We start from the raw sequence: 21,437 nt of genomic DNA, 5'->3' as shown, positions 1-21,437 counted from the left end.
TGGGGGGTTGTAGGGCTTTCGGGGGATCCGTGAACTTGGATGAGAAAACAATTGACTTATATATTTCTTTACTGTGTTTACATGTGAATATTACTCTAGAAAGATATCCGTGGCCTTCATTTGATTGGCGGGGGGGGGGGGGGTTTCCTGGCACAATATATCCTTGGAGCACAAAAAGTAAAGAACCCCGGTCCGTTCCTTCAAAATTACACGGGAGTGAAAAAATATGTGTTTACCCACGAAGTGTTACGTCATTTCGTGGCCGGTGCGAAAATAGTTTGGCGGCCCTCTTTAATACGTATGTCGCGTTCCCCCGCCCATGAGAGATATGATAGGGAGTAGACTTGGAGATTAACTAATTTTTCCTATACAACATTCAGCAAAAATCAATTGAGTCAAATCAATGGGCCCTTTAAAAGACTCGGAATTCGAGTTCGTCAGAGAACCTCTCCGAGGAGCTTCCAGAATGGAGTCCCACTGGAGGGTTCAGGTAGATAGAGAGCCTTGTGTTAACAAGATTGAGGAGACGGAGGGATGGCAATTTGGGGAATTGACGGTTCTGAGCCCTGTTAGCCCAGGCTGACATGCTCTAGATCAGGGCCGTCTCACAAAGCATCAATCTTCTCCCACCCCCCCCTCCAAAGCAAACTGATTTTTTTAGATCCAACTTGCTTAAAAATACCTTCCTACCAATTCACATTCTTAATTTCAAAATTTTTAACCAGATTGAATTTTCCCGAGAGCCCTTCTACTCTTGAGGTTCCCCTATTGTGCCTCGGTAGTCCCATGCGTTGAGATGACATTGCTCTGGGGAATTAGGTATTGGTCTAATATTTTTACCACATTTAAAACTCTGAATTCTCTTGAAAACCAATGGTATAAGGAACCAGAGCTAAAAATCTGGGGTCCTGTCAAAAATCAAGGCCCCATTCAAGGATGATGTTGGCACACGCACGCGCGAACACACACGCGCGCGCGCGCACGGATTCACTGTGATAGAGCTGTGTGTCTGTTGGTAAATCGACTTATTTTTCACCAATAGACCGACAGAACTTCAAGTTGCAGCTTTTCTAAAGCAGTTATAGTTTAAAAAATTTCAGTTTAACGGCCCTTAACATTTTGCGGCCCGGTGCGATAACAGCCTCCACACCTGCCCAAGTTCGTCCCTGTTTATCCTTCTTACCAAGTATCTAGTTGCGGCACTGGTTTCCGAGAAATGAAAAAAATTAGAAAGAGGATGTATTTCAGTCGCTGACTATATCTCAAGCTTTGACCAAGGAATTCTCAGGAAAGAACTGTATTGAGATTGATTAAAAAAGAGGAAAAAAAACTTTTTTCTAGTGACACGCAAGTGCTACGAGCGACCACACGCTACCCCAATCACATTCACTTGCGCTTCCAGACGCTCTGACGTAACATCGGCCGCTCCCAGCGGTTATTGACTGATTCTCACATTCATACCACTGCAAAAATTATTATGAAACATATGATTTGAAATTTCTGAATATTTCACCTCTTTTTTAGTGACGAAACTCATTTTTCATTCGACTATAAGAACCATGAAATAGATAATATTTTTCAAGGGAAAAAACGTGTTTCTCAAACGGAATTTCGAGACGAATGCCATTAATTAAGGCATTAGGGATCCACTCCGATTTTTTGTCCAGAAATTATGGCGATGATGATGATAGAGATAATATCGACTGCAGTCACAGCGGCGCCCCCTCTTATCCGGGACCGGGGACAAAACGGGAAAACGAGGTTTGTATGGGCTGTGTGTGTTTGGCGTGACAGTCGCGTTTGTGAGGTTTTTTTTCCTGTGGCGCGCCTGCGCCTTCATAAGAGACTTGTTATGGGAAAAGAGAAGACCCAGCCCATAAATCCCCCCCCACGGTTCCTAATATTGCCGCCGTCTGGCCTACGTTCTTTTTTTTAGGGGGATGCACGCATATATATTTGATTCTACAGCTATATTACCGTTATTTACCATATCGGTAATTTTCCAGGGCTCTTCTAGACCAGTGGTTCTTAAGATGAAGCCCTGCTCGCGGTTTTGGGATATTCTGTAGGAAACGCGGGTAAAAATCAAATGAACGGGAAACTGCGACAGGTGGTTAAAGGAGCCACGGGTGAGCTTAAAAAAATCGGATTTGTTGATAAAACTTTCAGAATACAGCATAACTGCACATAGAATTAGAGCTTAACTCATGGGCTCATGCGAGATGGCACGGGGGCCTCTTATCCATCTACGGATGAAATATTGTAACATGATTTTCGGAGGTGAAAATTTTAATATATATGCTGCTACTTTCAGTAAAAGTACGGAATTCTCCAGAACACACGTCATTCTGCTCGGGTAGCCCTGCATAGGCGTAAGATTGCATCGGGCCTATGTGAGCCTGAGTTTCTCCAATATTTACTACCCCATCTCCATAATACCTATGGAAATATTCGGTTTGGGGGAGTCTCCCTAATATTTTGAAGCCCTCTAAATACAGTAAAAACAGCGACAAGATTGTTACCGCAGGGAGTCCCACATCAAGGGGTTAGCACACCAACCTCTCGATGAGTATAAAAAAGACTACCGTTGGGAATCGAAAATAAATTGTAGGTCTCGGTCTAATTAGCCATCGGGTGCAGAAAATGACCGTAGTGCGACAAAATGATCAATACAGTAAAACCTCTTTTGGTTGCACAAAAAAATTTGCCTGTAAGAGAGAGATGACCATTGATCAAGGAGGGTTTGAAATGCATACTTCTATTATAAAAGGGGAAATTATTATTTGGCCGTAAAAGAGGGGTGAACGTATCTGATGGGTGTCCGTTAAGAGAGGAGGAGGTTTTACTGTATTTTCAATAACTTTACGCCTGAGAGGCTTATGATGTTAAAACGACCCTTTATAGAGCCCCCACAAGAGGGAAGCTCACTGAACTTTAGCCCTAGGCCAGAGATCAACTTATAAAAATATTTCCCTATAAATTTACTCAAAAAATCAATTCAATTGTAGAATAGGCCTCGCTCCCGGATGAGAGGCTTTGGTAAGACAGGAGCCATGTGAAGAAAATATGATACTAAGGGACATATAGCTGAGAAAAAAGAAAGAAAAACGGCTTTTGTGTTAACACTGCAATGTTTTTTCTTGACATTTTTAAACCCACGGCTCCCCCCATTGGGATATTTTTTTTTCCATGGGCCCCATAATGCCTTATCCAGCCCCCGCAACATCCAGAAGCGAGTTTTTTTTCATTCTTTCCACTTAATGAATTTAGTCCAAACTGAATTGAATGAATTAAATTAAAAAAACTGAATTAAACGAATCCGCGGATCCCTGGGCCAGGCATGGAGCCAAAGAGAAGAAACGATGGGGCGATCATCCCACTCGGTAGAGTAGAGAGCCCGGTAGAGTACGAGGCGATCAAATCAACCTGCATAATAAATCACCCTTCACGAAATATTAACCAGAATCCAAGGCTGCTCTGGGCTGGTATAGAGTTCGGTGAGCTTTCTTCTTGCAGAATTTATATATGAAGTGCCCTCTCAACATCAAAGGTCAAGGCCAAAAGTGTGTTTTGGGGCCCCATACTTATCCGGAAAAGTGACAGCATGTATGTATGCATACTTACTAACGAAGGGGTTACGACCATATTTCATCATTACGCCTGCTATGGGCATGAGGCTTCCTCGGTCTTGCCCAAATGGGTCCGATACGTAAAGACGGTTCAGCTGAAAGCAGTCATATTTTTTTCCATCGTATCTTATTCAAGAGCTTATCTTTATTTTTTCAATTAACAAGCTCATTGTGGCTCCCTTATTCACAAGTCGGGACTCTCCTTTCAATTCCTTCCCCACGCAACTCACAGTGGCGCACCTCCCCCCTCAGTCATCTGTCTTAACTCCCTTTCAATCCCCCCCCCCCAACACCACATAACATTCAAGAGCTTTATTTTTCAGAAACGAACTTTTCTTCCAAAGTTCACTATGGTTCAAAGTCACAAAAATCACTTACTCGCACATCATAACTCCCCTTTATTTTACATCTCATTGCCCCCCCCCCATTAGTTATCTGTAATGACTTTCCCCTCTTATTTTTCACACCTCATTCAAGAGCTTTACTTCTTCACAATCGGATTTTTTTTTTCATAGCTGACTGTGGGTCCCCTAAGTCACCTGTCGTGATTCCCCATTATATTCTTTTTCATAGCTGACTACTTCACCAAGTCCGGTCATATATATAACCATACGGCAATTTCCAACCAGTAAAGTTGGGTGGGAAATGAAATCTCCATCCATCGGTGGTCACCCCACGATCGGTAGGTAAAGAACTTGCTTTCGACGTTCTATGCCTGGATTCGAACCCATGGACCTTGATGGTAACCTTCATTGTGGAAGACGAGCATCTTGCCACTTTCGGGAGCTGCATAGCTGACTGTGGGTCCCCTTAGTCACCTGTGGGAGAGACAACTGTCTTTCCATTTCCACACGCATTTCATTCAAGAGCTTTATATCCTCACAATCGAAATTTTTTTTCACAGCTCACCCCGGTAGTCACCTGCCGTGGCTCCTCTTTCACTTGATTTCCACCCGTGACTGCCGTTTCACTTGATTTTTTTTCCACCCGGGGAACCTTAACAGTGTCCCAGTACCAGAAGGGCAGGTTGAGATACACGGTTGTATACGCTCTTGTAGGTACTACTAAGATATTAGCCCGTGGTAGTGACCCGAAGCTCATAAGCCACACAATCTGATACATAATACAGTCGAGTCCCGTTTTAACGAATACCGTTACTTTTCTAATCCCCCAGATAAGTTTGCATAGAAACAATGTAAAAATCTGGAATTCCTTTATAACGAAATTTCGTTATTACGTAGTGATTTCTCCGGTCTCTTGGAGTTCGTTATAACGGGATTCGACTGCATGTCTTCTCTCTTCGCATTTTTTCCTTCCAAAAAGCCAGGCTTTTTCAGAAGCCCCATGATCATTGGCGCCGTATTTGACGTACCGTTCGGACAGACTATCCCCAGTCTCTCGCCAAAATCGAAATAAAAAAAAGGGGAACAATGTCTTGCTGGCAATGCTTTCTGTCTGCCAGTTTCACTAATCGAGACTGACTATCCACAGCCGGCGTGGCTATTTATAAATACATTACGTTCGCGAATAAAAGGCCCCGTGGCCTCTGCCGCTTGTATGAGAATTAAGACAGTCGAATTCTAACTTGGCGAAGAAAAAAAAAAAGCTTGGCATTTTATTATTATTTTTTTTTAAAAATCTTTTTCCTTTCGTCTGAAGTTTTATAACTTGGCGCAGGTGTAACTGTCTGTTTTTTTTTTTCTTTTCTGAATAGAATGTTCCCTTTAAAATACATGAAGAAAGATATTTTGAGATACTCTGTGATGTTAGGGGTTTCCTCGAAGAGAAATTTATGCATACGGAATAAATGTACGTCATTTGGCGAAATGTAACGTCACAGCGTCATTGCTGGTGAAAAAGACGAAGAAAGAATAAAAAAACATTGACTTTGAAGAGAGTTTTTATGGGAAATTTAAATGAGTTATGAATGGATTATGTATGATTCAATTCGATAGTTCCTTGATTGAAATTTTTTTTTTTGAGTTCCTTGTATAATCGACAATTTAATTTTGATTTTATGATGAATAAAATCAATAGTTTCTAATTGATATTGGGTTTAATGAAATTTAAAAACTTTCTAATTTCGAATAAAATCAAAAATTTGTAAAGGCATCTAATTGCAAATTTAGACTCAAATTTTCACTTAAATCAACAATGTCAATTGTTTGCAGTTTTCTGTAAAATCATCAATTTCTGATTCTTTTCGATTTTTAATGAAGTAAGCAAAGTTTCTAATTCACTGCAAATTTTCAAAAAAAACAAAAAAAACTCAACATTTCTAATTGATTCTGATTTTGAATGAAATCAAAAATTTCTAATTAATTCCAATTTTCAATAAAATAATTTTTTTTAATTACAACCGAATAAAAAACTCCTAATCCCAATAAATCAAAATTTCTAATTCTCTCCAATGTTCCAATCAAATCAACAATTTTAAATGTTTTTTTCCTTGTACCAGAATAGATTTTTTCTACAGTTAAATTAAAAATTTCTAATAACAATCAAATCGTTAATTTCTAATTCCAATCAAATCAACAATTTCTAATTTTTCCAATTTCTAATAGAGTCAAACATTTCTTATTATTCAAATTCTTTTCAAGTGATTCAGGTTTCTAATAAAATAAAGAACAGACAACTTCCAATAAAATGAATAACATCCAAACGATTTCAATTGAAAACTGTCATTTCAGTTTCTAATAAAATCAACAATTTCCATTTTTTATTTATGTTCCAATTTATATCAAAACAAAAATTTTGATTTTCTTTTCTTCCCATTATCTTTCCCGAAAATTCGATGAAAATGTTATGAAAATATTTAAAAATGACCTATGATAAATCCCGATCATTGATTTTTTTTCCATTACACAATAAACTTCAATGCAAGGACGGATTTCCCGAATAGTTATGAATTAATTGTATGATTTGAAAAGATGACCATGGGTCCCGTATTTTTGGGACCATCCCCATTTCTTCTTTTTTTTCTGTTCCGATTTTTCCCGTTTCTTAGTCGAAGATTTCTTGAATTTTTTATTCAATTTAACACGTTGTTACAGGTAATTTTCAACGGATTGATTGAATGCAATATTATCATATAAATGTTATGAAAATTTCATGAACTCTCGCGCTGGGGCAATACTGCATATTTCGCATAGGGAGGATTTAAGGCCGCTGTGGTGGTCGAGTGGTTATAGTGCCGGACTCGTGATGCGAGGATCCGGGTTCGAACCCCACAGTGGTGGTCGGCTGAAGTTGGTTTTCTGTGGTTCCCAACTTCAAGGCGCAAATGCGAGCCGATCTCCCCGTTAAAAAGTCTCGCCACAGAGAGCAACAGTCCTACAACGATAAATCATTCAACCATAACACTTCACTCATAGTTTGTAGAACTGGGGGCAGATGACAGCACTACACATAACAAGCATTACACAGAAACAAAACTTTACGTCAGGTAGCACTACACGTACACGCACATTCCCGCATGTACCGATTCGTTGGGGGGGTTCCGCGGGGGGGGGGTGCATGTGTGGGTAGCAGTAGTAGGTAGGGGCTCGGGATCCATGATGTTCTTAACTCAGCCACCTCGTTGGGCAGTTTGCCTGTTGTGGCGTTGTATTTGTATTTGTATTAATCACCCCTATCACCCCCCCCCATACATCTCCGCCTGTTCCAATTTCTCTCCTTAGTATCGTTACCAATTTGAAATATATACTTGTTAAATTTTTTTAAATCATAATATAACTATTTTTTAATTTCTCATAAAATTTTTGATGCATTTCAATTTTTTCTTATAATAAATATTTAATATAATTTATAACCATAATTAATTATGTTTGTGTTTTTAATAAAGGAGTTTCCTCTTCGATATACAAAAGAGACAAAAACTTTCTGATTAACTTTTCGGAAGTAATAATAATAATAACGTGATCTTCACGTATTCCCAAGGGATCAGCATGATCCGTCCATGGAATTTCTTAATTTTTTGATTTTTAATAGTATTTGATTCTTTTTCCCAGAGTCTGTGATGAAGAATTTTTCTCGATCATTTCTAATAATATAGTTAAAAGTAAAGAAAGCTTGAGTTTAAGTAAGAAATACAGTGAAACCTCGTTACAGCAATACTCGAGACAACGATAAATCCCTCCTGGATTGGAGTATGCCGTCAGGTTTTGGAGACTGTACTTACAAAGGGACACTGAATGAATGAACGCAAGGGGCTCTGCCACCGGACTTATCCCTTGCCGAGATCTCTTCCAGCCCAGCTTCGTGGCAGAGTCAGGGACAAAGTGAGTGCACCTAACAGTCTGATTGTGTAGCTAGTGTTGTGTTTGATATTTCAGTGCTGCCATCTATACTTCAAATTGTGAGTGAAGTGTAATGATTGAATATTTGTAACGTTGTAGGCCTGTGGGGCTTTCTGTGGCGAGACTTTTTAACGGGGAGATCGGCTCGCATTCGCGCCTTGAAGTTGGAAACCACAGGAAACCAACTTCAGCCGACCACCATTGTGGCGCCGGTGGGGTTCGAACCCGGATCCTCGTGATGCGAGTCCGTCACTATGACCACTCGACCACCACAGCGGCACTTACAGAGGGACATTGACTTGGTCGTGGGGTGCAGAGAGGAGCCACGCCTGCTCTTGATGGCACACGGGCATTAAGCTATGAAGAGACTTGATATTTTGCAAACGGAATTCATTGGAAGAGCGCAGATGTCAGAGGGGGGATATGGTTGAAATGTTTAAAATTTTCTTCGGGATGGATAAAATGGACCATGAGTTATTAATACATTGTCAATCAACTACTTCGACAAGGGGACATCAGTATCTGTACATCTATTGGTAAGAAACAATTCTAGGTTGTGGTGTCGCAGGGAGTTTACCTCCGGGGGTCGTGAATTCTAACACAATTGGCACGTTTAAAAAGAAGTACGATAAACATGTTTGGATGAATCGAGAAGCTATCCATTCTTAGATAAGACAACCATAATTTTTCATTGGGCACTATATTTGTGTTTTAACATAATTATTGGTTTCTTATTCCTCTTATTGGGTTGCTGTATTTTTAATATAGTTCAAATATATATTTTCGACATCCATATTTTTTCTATGTGGCATCTTTTTTCAGCCACATCGTTGGGAGTTTTATTTGTTGTGGTCTTTGTACATATTTATATTTGTACAAATTGTCCATACTCTAATGTTAAACTACTTCCTCTCGATATAACGGTAATCCCTTTACAACGATATTTTTTGTTGGTCGGCAGTGTCGTCGTATCGAGGTTTCGCTGTATGTCTATAGATCAGACTATATCCGGTAGAAAATTAGAATTACGCAATTACTAATTTACCGTATATGCACTTCGTTTCACTATAGCTCAATGGCTGAAGAATAAATTGAGCAACTTCAGTAATATATTGGCGATAAATTCAACTTCTAGTGCCAAAGTAGGTCGAAACGTGAGACATGGTGGAAATTACTTGGCGACAAAATTCAATTTGCACCATGACCATCAAAAAAAACCAGAAAATTCTATATTTCTTTCCACGAATTCCAATTTGGTTGTTGGAGGATTATGTCACTCCTTGGCCGTATTATAGTCTCGCCAAGGTTCATTATCTTCAAGAAAAAACCTTGACGTGACGCTAAACAGTTGAAGGGTTGCTACATTCCCAGCACCCAATTGACTCGATCGACAAAGAAATTCGATTAAGTTTCATGAGAAAAAAACGGACACGCTTGTGAAACTCAACATGAGTTGTTTCACCTCAAAGAATATATGTTTGAGAAGAAGCCATCTTTAAGGAAGGTTCCAAAAAATTACTGCTGCTTTTCCGTTCAATATAATTCTCAAGGTGGAAAGTGTTCTTATACTTAATCTTGTGAGAAAAGAAAAAGTGAATTTACCGGACATAAATGTTAATCTTTAGTAAACGTAAAACGGGAGGAAAGCAACTTTTTTTTTTCCAACGCATGGAACTTTCCTTATTGAGTTATTCTTCAACCATTAGCTTTTACTCAAAACAAAGTCCTTCCAATGGAATTACGTTTTTTATTTCTTTTTTCCTCTATTTTACGGAACGCGTTCCGAAGAAATAAATGAGATTATAGGACGTGCTTTTTTAAATATTATTATTACTATTATTATTAATATGTGACTTTTCGCATAATTTTTCTCGCTGCAAGGAGACTTAATAATCTCTTTAACAGAGGTTTAAGGCAATTTTTGCGATGTGTACTCAATGGCATCCACTCCTTTTAAAAATCATATTATTGATAATTTTCTATAAAATATGATTCCATTTCTCTTCGCGATTTTTATGAATATTAATTCGTGGGAGTGTTTTTTTTTTTTTTGGAAATTTTTCGGACGTCAACACACACGTGCATGAATAAATAATGCGGTAAAGGAAAAAAAATGCGCGTTACGGCGCGGAACGAAAACTCCAAATGGAATCTGGCAATGGATCAATTTTTCGGGTTTTTTTCCTTTTCAAAGGACGCATGTTCGTGTGTGTGTGTGTGTGTGTGTGTGTATATATATATATATATATATAGGTCTTTTTTAAACTGTAAATAATTCAGAAACCCGTTCACACTGAGAGGAAATGACGTAATTAATACGTCACATCATGAGCCTTGTTTTTCACACAAATACGAGTCACGTTGAATGTCCGTGAAAAACTGAAAAAATAAATAAATATTATGCTATAACAGAACAAACAATTTTCTGGTGAAAAATGTGTTTGTTAAACTGCTCGAGAAATTTAAGGCGTATGAGTGTAAGCAAATGGTATTTATTAATAGCCGAAGTACAGGGTGTTTCAAAAAGAATCATCCGAAGTAAAAAAATCATTAACAGCTATTCAGCTTTTAATCCGTTTTGATCGAGTAATGCATAGGTAGAAAGAGGGAATCCCTGAGTTTCAAGCAGTTACCGGCAGGTAGTGCTAACGCTCTTCCTTTGGCCACTTGAAAAAGAAATGCTTGAAAAATAGCTTTTCCCAAAGTTAGAAACCGATTCGGATGACTTCATTTTCCAGCAGGGCGGGCCGCCACCCCACTGGAGCGTGGACGTTCGAGAGTTTTCGAACAATCGCATTCCTAAACGACAGATCGGCCGTACGGGACCTGACGATTCAATTAAACATCTTTGGTCTCCAAGATCACCGGACCTCACAGTGTACGATTTCTTCTTATGGGGATTTATAAAAGACTACGTTTATGTGCCTTCCCTTCCAGCTACATTAGCCGAACTGAAGATACGCATAACAGCAGCCGTGGAAGCAGGTCTGGGCTCGAATCCCGGTTCGGTCATTGATGTCTACTAATATGTACTAACAAATTCGTAACTGGACAGATCGTAACGATCTCTTGGGAATACGGGCTGATCACGTTGTTATTATAAAAAAAAAACATGCTCGGAGAAAAGTTTGGGATGAATTTGACTACCGTATATAGATATATGCCGTGTATACGAAGGTAGACATATTGTGCATCATCAAAAACTTCGTGATTAGCCGTGTAATATAAAATTAATCTTAATTGTCTGTGTTCAATATTTTTCATGATATACGCATTTCAAATCAGGTGATTCTTTTTGAAACACCCTGTATATTTATGGATCGACAACAATCATACTTAATGAATGCCGTTTGAAATGTTTGTTTAAAATTTATTTCGCTCAGAAAAATTCTTAAAACGGTGGGAAAATGCTTAAGAGATAAAGCAAAAAAATGTGTGAGAAACAGCGCAAGAAATGCGTTTTTCAACGACTCTAATTCTTGCCGCTTTTCTATAAAATGGTATTGGAGTGAAGTGAACTTACATATAATTTTTTTTTATAAAAAGTGTTTGGAAATGGTGAAAGCAATGATAATGTTGATTCATAACCTTAAAATTTGATCATTTAATCATTTTTGTCGCACCACGGTCATTTTCTGCACACAAGGGCTAATTTTAGACCGGGATCTACAATTTATTGCCGATTCCGAACGGCAGGCTTGTTTTTTATACTCATCGAGGGGTTGATGCGCTTAACCTTAAAAATATATGTAAAAATATCATATTGAAATTTTGTGATGATTCAATCAATTTATTTTTAGAAAAATAGTGTGTCAAACTCAAGTGAAATTCCAAAAATAACATTCTTAAAATAACACGCTTTTCAAGTTCATATTCACGGGTTACTTGTATGTAAAAACGCAACACCAAAGTGGACGTACTTTTGGTGTTAACAAAATAAGGCCTGTTTTGGAATAATAAGAAATAGTTCTTTTTCAATATATATTTCATAATATATAATCATAATATATATATTTAAAAAAAAAAAAAGAAGAAAAAAAGATATTTTCTTTCAAAATGACGTTTTATACGTAGTCGGATCTCTTAAACGATGAATAAAAACTACTCAAACAAAGGGTATCAGAAACATTTATTGAATGATGAAAGAAATATTTGTTAAGTGGTGCCAGAAAGTTTTTGGTATAAAGTCCAAAAATTTTTTGATGGGTAGTAAGGATATATATAGTGACAAAAATATTTGATAGCCAGCACAAAAGGTATTTGTGAAACTCTGTAAGAAATGTTTTCTCTCATAGGCATAATTTCATAGTTTTTCATTCATAGTCTTGGGTTTAATATGCTTTTTAAAAGGGTGGAAAACAAAAATTCTATTGATAATTGAAATCGAAGCTAGTTATGGCATTCATGTGTCTTGTTTTACTCGTAAAACATTGCTAGATATATTAGTTAAAAGGCGTAATATTGCTCGTCATCCTTTGCAAATAATATCCATTAATATATGTTTGCTTAACATAAGAAAAAAAAACTGTTTGCTAAGGACTGAAAATAAGGAATGTTGTCAAACTATACGAGAGAGATGTTGTTGAATATAATAAGAAAGGTTTTGCTGAGAGAAACAAGAAATGCTTTTGAACGGATCAAGAAATGCTTGTTAGAGATGTCATATGAATGCGCATTCAGTGGTGTAAGAAATGTCGATTCAAATCCAAAAAAATATTCATTTAAGGGCAAAGGAATTGACTACATTTTAGTTATACAAATACAAGGTCGCAACAGGCAAAGTGTCCAACGAGGTGGCTGAGAAAGAGATGCCCATAACAAATATGGATGTCATGTATTTTAGAAATACAGAGACCTCAATCAACTATTAATTATTAATTATTCTATTATTAATTCAACTATTAACTAACCCCCAATTAACAAGACTATATATACGCGCGATAAAATATAATACAATACCCATAAAAAGTATTCATGGTTGTCTTATCTAAGAATGGATAGCTTCTCGATTTACCCCAACATGCTTATCATAACTGGTGTTCCCTTGTCGAAGCAGCCGATTGACGGCGTATTAAAATTACCAAGATTCTGTAATAGCTATAAGATCTAGAACCTTTATAGTTATCATAGTTTGGAAAAAAACACTTTCTTATTACCCAAGCTCCTGGCATTTATTAGCACACAGTTTGATTTGGTCCTCCGTGGTTCAGCGTTAATCGAGAAGCCATCCAAGTCAGAGGTGGGTAATCGTCAATACTGTTATTATTATCATTTAACTAGTGTACATTCCCGTCTACGTGGTCAGTAAACACCTGACCTAAGCTTATTGTTAACCTCCCAGAACCCCCCCCCCTCCTATTTAGGTGAATCCCATCCCAACGAAGCCACCTAGTGGTGAATGTGGAAAGCTCCAAGAACGTGACCCCCCAAAGGGAGAACTAAATGCCCTTCAGGCTTAAGTTAAAGTGGTGGATCCTGTTTCTATATACCCCCACTGCCCGTTGGCAGTACTAGAATCACTGTCACATCTGAACTCCCTCCCGAGTGGATAATAAATAATAAGGCTCGATACTCTGACAGAGACTCACTAATATTCTCTCCGACGTGCTTCCTTCCAATTCACAGGATTACCCGTCCAGGGAAATAAAGTCTATGAGAAACGTCTCGAACGTCGCTAATCTTCCCCAGGAAGGCAACAAGACAACAGCCGAAAATCCCTACACACCCTGTTCCCCAGTTCCCCTAACCATAGAATCCTCGAATGACACAAGATGTTCATTCGATTTCACAAGAAATGCTCATTTAATGTCACAAAATGCTCATTTAATGCCGCAGAATGCTCATTTAATGCCGCAGAATGCTCATTTAATGCCACAGAATGCTCATTTAATGCCGCAGAATGCTCATTTAATGCCGCAGAATGCACATTTAATGTCACAAGAAATGCTTATTTAATGTCAGAAGAAATGCTTATTTAATGTCACAAGAAATGCTTATTTAATGTCAGAAGAAATGATAATCTAACGGCACAAAAATGCTCATTTAATGACACCAGAAATGCTCATTTAATGACACTAGAAATTCTCATTTAATGACACTAGAAATGCTCATTTAATGACACTAGAAATGCTCATTTAATGACACTAGAAATGCTCATTTAATGACACTAGAAATGCTCATTTAATGACACTAGAAATGCTCATTTAATGACACTAGAAATGCTCATTTAATGACACTAGAAATGCTCATTTAATGACACTAGAAATGCTCATTTAGCAGCACAAGAAGAGACGCTCATTTAGTAGCCCAAGAAGTGACGCTCATTTAGTAGCACAAGAAGAGACTCTCATTTAGTAGCACAAGATAAGCTCGTTTAATGGTACTAGAAATGCTCATTTAATGGCACAAGAAATGCTCACTTAATGACACAAGAAATGCTCACTTAATGACACAAGAAATGATTATTTAATGACACAAGAAATGCTCATTTAATGGCACAAGAAATGCTCATTTTAAGGGCACAAGAAATGCTCACTTAATGACACAAGAAAGCTCATTTAATGACACAAGAAATGCTCATTTAATGGCACAAGAAATGCTCATTTTTAAGGGCACAAGAAAAAAGTGTCCATTAAATTGCACAAGAAGTGCTTATGTTACAGTTCAAGAAATTATATTTAACGGCATAACAAATGTTTGATAAACGGTTCAAGACCGCACAGAAAACATCAGTTAAACAACGAGTATTCAGACGCCCGTGGCAATCCCATTACCATCGCCATACCAATGTTGAAGTATCGGACATCCTGGCAAACAACAATTTTCAATCGCGGCGAGATATAATGGTAGAGAGGGATAAGAAAGATCACCGAGCGCGCGCGCGTGTGTGTGTGTGTGTCTCGTGGCATGAGATGATTGTCAGCAGCAGAGTGAGTCTATTGCTAGCCTAGTATTGTTTCGACAGTAGTCATTGTCTCGGAGCCAAAAAGTTTCTGTTTTTGTTGCCTCTTCCTCTCCGACATTATCCCAAAAGAAGACCCCGCTCCTTTTCTTAGGTTTTTTTTTTTCAAAGAAGGATTAAGAAAGGAAAAGTAAAGCAAACAGAATTGAACAAAAGAGAAAGAAAATAAGAACGTTTACTACTTGCCAATATATGTCAGACCTCCAGCTGAGAAGAACTTAAATTCCGAAGGTGTCGTCACCGTCTTATAACTTATCCAAAGTAATCCTAGATTTTTTTCCCCGGATTTACGATCTTGTCGTAAGAAGTAGTTAATTCTTATAATTATTTTATGATCAATGAAATTATATGAAATGCTTATACGAAGAGTGAATGATCAATAAACATTCCAGCAGAGGTGCCCATAGGGGGTGTGTGAGACAGGGGTGGTCTCACCGGGCCCCGCGCTCAGGAGCCCCGTGTGGAGCCTTCACTAATTGTAAAAATATATTGGAGACTTTCATCAATTCTGAAATTATTTCTTCGGTTAATTCTGAATTCTAACTTTCATGAATTGTGATTTTCATCAATTGCGGATTTTTTTTTTTTCTAGCGTTAACTCTGTATTTACTAAGGGGGCCATTCAAGTATTACGTAGGCAGATTTTCAGCCATTTTTGACTCCCCCCCCCCTTGTCAGCTAAACACTGACCTCCCCCCCCTTCCCCCTGTCAGCGAAATTTCGTCAGCAGCCTAGAATATTTCATATCTTCAAAAAGGGGTGGTTGATGACGTAAGCAACCTTCAAACCCCCCTTCCCCCCCTTGTCATAAAAAGTCAGCAAATCCGAAAACCCACTCCCCCCTCGATGCTGACGTAATACTTGAATGACCCCTAATTCTGGGGTAAATTCTGAAATTCCAATCCATTCTGGAATTTTTTTTTCCAGCCTCATCAATTCTGGAATTATTACTTTCGTTAGTTCTGAATTTTCATTGTGGGCGGTGGAATTATTTTTCTTTCAATTATTTTTAATTCATAACGTCTAACATTTTCATTAGTTTCCGGGAAATGTTTCTCTCATTTATTAAAAACTACCTTAAGTGCTGAATTTTCATAAATTTTTGTGTTTACATTTAATTGTGTGTTGAAAATTTTCTGTGTGAGTATTTCTTGGAATTTCTGTAATTTACACAAAAATTGCCACGTTTTTAAGACAAATAAATCACACTGGTCGAATGGTCGACGCGTTTCGGCTCTTCAATGGCGTCGACCATTCGACCAGTGTGATTTATTTGTCTTAAAAACGTGGCAATTTTTGTGTAAATTAAAACCAGGCAAAGTTACTCATTTTTTTGTGATAAAATTTCTGTAATTCTGAAATGATGCGGATGAAGATTATCTCCCCTCCCCACCAAAAATATATGCCCCGAAATCGTTGAGCCGCACCTGGCCCCGCGTCTCGTAAGGGCGGCCCTGCATCTCAGTTACAATCTATTTGTCTCTAATATTGTAAAAATCGGCAAATTTTTGTAGCTTTCAGCCTGGAATTGACTATTCTAGACAAGAAGAATAATCGTATTAGGTTCTCAGACACACAGGTATTAAGCTCTACATTGATGAGATTGTAAGACTCCCCCTTAATCATTATTTATGCTGTTCGGAGGATTCGATCCCAGCTCGAACGTGTCCTGAAACGGCAATACCGTAAAAGATACGGTAATAGAGGTCGTGATAATACCATCTAATCCGTGTCGTATATCTTTATTGGGTTATCGCTCTTTTTTACCTAGTTCTTATTTTCTTAACATGTTTAGGTGTCGACTTTGCTACGGTTTATTTTTTTTTGTCAGATGGAAACTTATTATTTCGATCGGTTCTGCGAATTTATTTAATAATAGCTGTATTATTATTAGAGCCGGAAGCCACCTGGTGATTATTCCAGGTGTGATGGGTCTGTGGATTCTGAATATCTGTGGGAAGAATCTGCGACAATTCAGCGCTGACAGTTCAGTTCTATTACAATGTAGCCAAAGAGGATGCTTTTTCCAATTTCTTGCGGTACTTATATGCAGACAAGGGGAGTGCAAGTTAAATATTCGATTTTGCATTGAATATTAGGAAACTGTGGCAGCATTAGTATTTGCACCAGCTAGAGATGTAGCTGAAACGTTTGAAGACTTGTTAGATAGCTAACAGAAATCAAATTAGAGAAGTGCATCTTTGGCCAAGAAAATATAATTTTAACAAGACATAAAATATTCAGCTGCGAGCGTAATAGCGTAATAACTTTTTATGACATGATGATGTATTTTTATAACGACGACATATTTGTGTCAGAAAAACAACAAACAATTCTGAACACATCTTATTTTCAAAATCATTTCAAATGAATAGATGGTATGGTTCAATTTCTCAGTACATTACAAATCATTTTTGAAAGTATGCCAGCTCCCAGCATGGCCCAACCCACAGTGGTAAAGGACTAATATCCCGGAAGGGACGGAGCCTGAACCTTGTCTGTTCTGACAGTTCTAAGTCTGAACATATGGGAAGGAAATTGTTATTTACAAAACACAATTACTGCTCTGAATCGTCGTTGCGCTAAACTGTCTCGCGCTGAACTGCAGTGACACTTATGTGAAGCATGTGGTGGATAGTGCCCTGGTTAGCACAAATACGTAAAACCTGCCAACTTGGAAACTTATGCATCCTGGATATCGGACCTCCCTACACTGCATGGTTTTGAATGAACTAGCAATATACCTATAACAAAGCATATCCACAATACTGTATAGTACCTCTATATCTTGGACACCTGCTTAACTTTGACAGATTTTAATGGAATCATAGGAGCACAAATTGGACAGGCTTTAGCGTACCATAGATGGTTTAGGAACCAGAAGCTGCAATAGTTGAGAGATCCCTGGTAATTCAAAGCTGCTGAAATCTAATTTTTGACGCACTCACAAAGAAAAGTACAGCTTACTAATTTTTTTTTGAAACAATAATAGCAATATTAAGTTATTTAACTATCCATATCATGTATGATAAAATTCTTCATACCACCTTGGATCATGTTTTCTTATAGTTTCACATAATTACTTGATTATAATTTTAACTAAAGAAATGTTAGAGGTTAGATAATCTATTTTTTCCTACTCATAAACCATTTTGGAACACATTATATTGTATCGAATCAATTGATTGTAATTTATGCGAAGAAAATCACATAAATGGAACATTTATTGGTCAATAGAGGTGATGAATTTTGTACCTAAAATTATAGATATCAAACCAAGTCTAATTATCCAAAATGCAATTGAATATTGGTTCGTCTTGAAAATCTTGTATATTATTAGGTTAGAAGGAAAAGTTCAAAGATATTTTCAGTTTTATTTTTCGAAGTTTCTTCTATTTTTTCCCCCACACGCAAGCTTTAGCAACCTTCCGAATATTTTTGGCATTCCATTTTTGTAGAATTCAGCTTGTCCAAAGGCAAAAAAATCATCTACATAGATTCCAACAGCATGTAAATGACATGATGTGTTCTTGTATGAGTTTTGTAAGGGAAGTGGAACAAATAAAAATTAACGGTTATGATGCCTAGTCAGTATGGTGTATGTGATAAAACATCTCACCATTATTTCACGGAATTAGTTTTGGGTGGCGGAATAAGTACAGATCTTGACTGTGGCGTTTGAAAAGCATATCAAACACACCCATAGGGCCCATTTTTCTTCGACTAGTTTTACAAAATATTTGCTAATTGGCATTTTTAAGCGTGTTAAAAATTTTTGCAAAATTTAGAGGAATGAATTTCTCGTGTTTTCATCGATTTCGATTCGATTTAGGACTTTGAAACATCGTCTCCACAATCCTAATATCGACTTAGTCCAGAATTTAAAACTCCTCAAAACCATCAGTTTGTTGATTCATATCATCTCCTCATCTTCATAATAGACTTCATAAATGTTCCTAAAAGTTTAAGCAGCATTACTTCTACTTCTTTTGAAAGCAACATCAGGTAATGAAACTTTTGATTAGCCGTATAGAACAAACACCCTATAGAAATATTCGCAGTGCATGGATTACGTAAAAAGCTAGACCGGATGTCTATCACAATACATTTTCAACTTCCCATTGTAGCCAGAAATGCTTATCTCATAGAAATAAACGACAGCAGTTGTGAAATATATGTGCCTACCCAATGCCTTAGAAATGTATTTCTTAAATCATTACAGCCGACGTTCGTAATAGCGACCGTGTGTTAATAAAACCGTTCTATTGTAACGACCGGTGTACGATAAGTCCCAATTTTTTTTTCCATTCATCCCTTGTCATTTTTTATGCAATATAACGACTCACCAAGATCATTCAATCTAATATAACATCCGAATTCTGCTCAGCCCCCGACTCTTTTTTCTCCGTGTTTTTCTTTTGCCAAAATTACGTATGACCTTAACTTTTGATAATGGAGAATTTAGATCATAAGCATGTGTGTGTTTGTGCATGCAATTAGTTATTACAATTTCATTATTATTCTCACTGAAACATCATAAAAAAAGTAAACAATATAATTTTTTTCCCGTCAAAATAGGAATTCTAATAAGATGCTAATTTTTCTTAATCATCGGTATAATGGCCTCCCAATACAACGTACTTTTTGCGTAGGACGATGGGGGGGGGGTCATTATAACGGACATTGGCTACATTACCGTATTACACCGTAAATTTCGGTAAATCAGCCATTGAGATTTATAAAAAGCCACAGTAAAAACGTAAAACGTGTTTTTTGATAAAAACATCTGGGATTTTTACGAGCCTAAGTATCTTTCATTCAAGACCTGAAAAAAAGGAACCACTCGCATTTTGTACGTTTATCTACTTCTAGTTGTTTTTAAGAATTTTATAATAATATATTTGTAAACATACATGATGAATTCTCTAAGGGATCTCTCCTGGAGTAAAATTTATTTTCTTAACTGCATTCAAAAGTAAATACGTAAAGAAAATGTTCTGAAATTCATCGCAATCCCAGGAATTCGAATCAGCCGTTTAATCACAATAATTACTTCTAAAGCTGCATAGCCACAGCTTTATCACAGGTAATTACAGTAGTAAACAGATTTAAATAAAAATATCACCACAGGCAAAATTCCCAATGAGATTACAGAAGAAAAGATGTCCATAAAAAAAATTAATGACAAATATATCTGAAGAACTGCAACCAAAAAAGAGAAATTAGGAATGACATTATAAAATTCGATGCATGTTCAATAACACAATGCGTTAATGAATGACACTCAAACACGTACCTATATCAGTGAAAGATTTAAAAAACTCTTGTACACTTACGCTTCTGTTATATACAGGCCGATAATGTTCACGTACCGTACGCATGCCGTTTGTGTTGCACGCACTTTTCAATCATGTACTACACTGGAACTACGGTACATAAATCCACAAATTTCCACTTCGAAACAACGTTATCCTTTCGGGTTCGATATCGATAGCACAAATCGACGCTAATGCTCTTCACCAACTCGATCGGATTTCGATATTTCTTTGAGGATATTACAAACATGGATGTTACAAAATATGGCTGACATTATCCCACGAGGATGTTACGAAACATGTCTGACCATCACCAGATACACAAATATTTACTCTTAACCTAATTCTGGGTTAGGAATGTGGGAAGAAGATGGAAAAAAAAAGAAGGCGGTTATGAGGTTCCAGATGCGTCTGGAAACGTCTGTGCACATTTTTTTTGTTTTAAAAGACTTCAACGAATGGCTGTTAATGCTGAAGATTTTTTCAAGTTGATGTATATAATGTTCGTGCACATCTAAGACCTAAAATGTTTCTTAGTAAAACCTCATAAGCTCCTTCTTGTTAATCATCATCGCAGACACAAAAACTTTTTAAATTTGTTTGTTTTGCTCGTTTGTAAGCCTTAAAGAAAGAGAACTGCTCGAAGATTCGCGCTTTGCGATTTTCTAGGTGTCTCATTGGTCGGGACGTCTGCCAGAATCCGTAGGCGAAATAAGAATAAGAATTAAAGGAATGAACAGCAAAGAATAACAACAACATGAAGGATGAAAGAATAAGAAGCAGAAGAAGAAACAGAGAATGGCGATTCTCTTCGAAAACGCACGTTTGCCAAGTATAATCTTGTTTGTTTCTTTGGCTTGGTTGGCATTTTCTTTCTTATTTTTGGAGATCTTGTCTTTTAGTTGAGACGGAAACTCGACAAGATGAAGAAGAGACAAATAAAAATAATAAAAGGGTGAGAAGAGTGTAGCCTATTGTAACTCTCAACGTCGTGAACTTGACGAAAGTTGGAGGCGGCAATGGAGTAAACATTATTAATCAACTCATCGAATGAACTGGAATGGATTTTTACTCAGTTAATGGTTATTGGGAATTGAATTTTGCTGGTTCTGGTTCGATTGTTTCTACTTAGGATTGAAGGGAGAGACGTTTGTTCGTGAGGGTCTCTCTCCAATTCTGTTGCTTCTGTTGTTTCAACTTCTTGTGAAGTTTGGATAGATAAAATGGACTACTG

At 37.4% G+C, this 21,437-nt stretch overlaps 1 protein-coding gene across 1 annotated transcript in view; it reads right to left on the bottom strand.

The window, feature by feature from the left end:
* Ca-beta (Calcium channel protein beta subunit) overlaps positions 1-20,827 on the bottom strand; it is a 101,380-nt gene extending 80,553 nt beyond the window's left edge. Inside the window, exon 1 of the mRNA XM_089245031.1 lies at positions 20,225-20,827. Within this exon, the coding sequence (XP_089101157.1) occupies positions 20,225-20,269 (45 nt within the window). The 5' untranslated portion in view covers positions 20,270-20,827. The remainder of the gene's footprint in view (positions 1-20,224) is intronic.
* Positions 20,828-21,437: the final 610 nt, after the last annotated feature.

Source organism: Pholcus phalangioides, unplaced genomic scaffold (assembly GCF_987345545.1).
Source record: "Pholcus phalangioides strain wild (caught in Gottingen) unplaced genomic scaffold, Ppha-v1.0 ptg000015l_1, whole genome shotgun sequence".
Taxonomy (NCBI): Eukaryota; Metazoa; Arthropoda; class Arachnida; order Araneae; family Pholcidae; genus Pholcus; species Pholcus phalangioides.
This window is presented reverse-complemented; position numbering and strand designations above follow the sequence as displayed.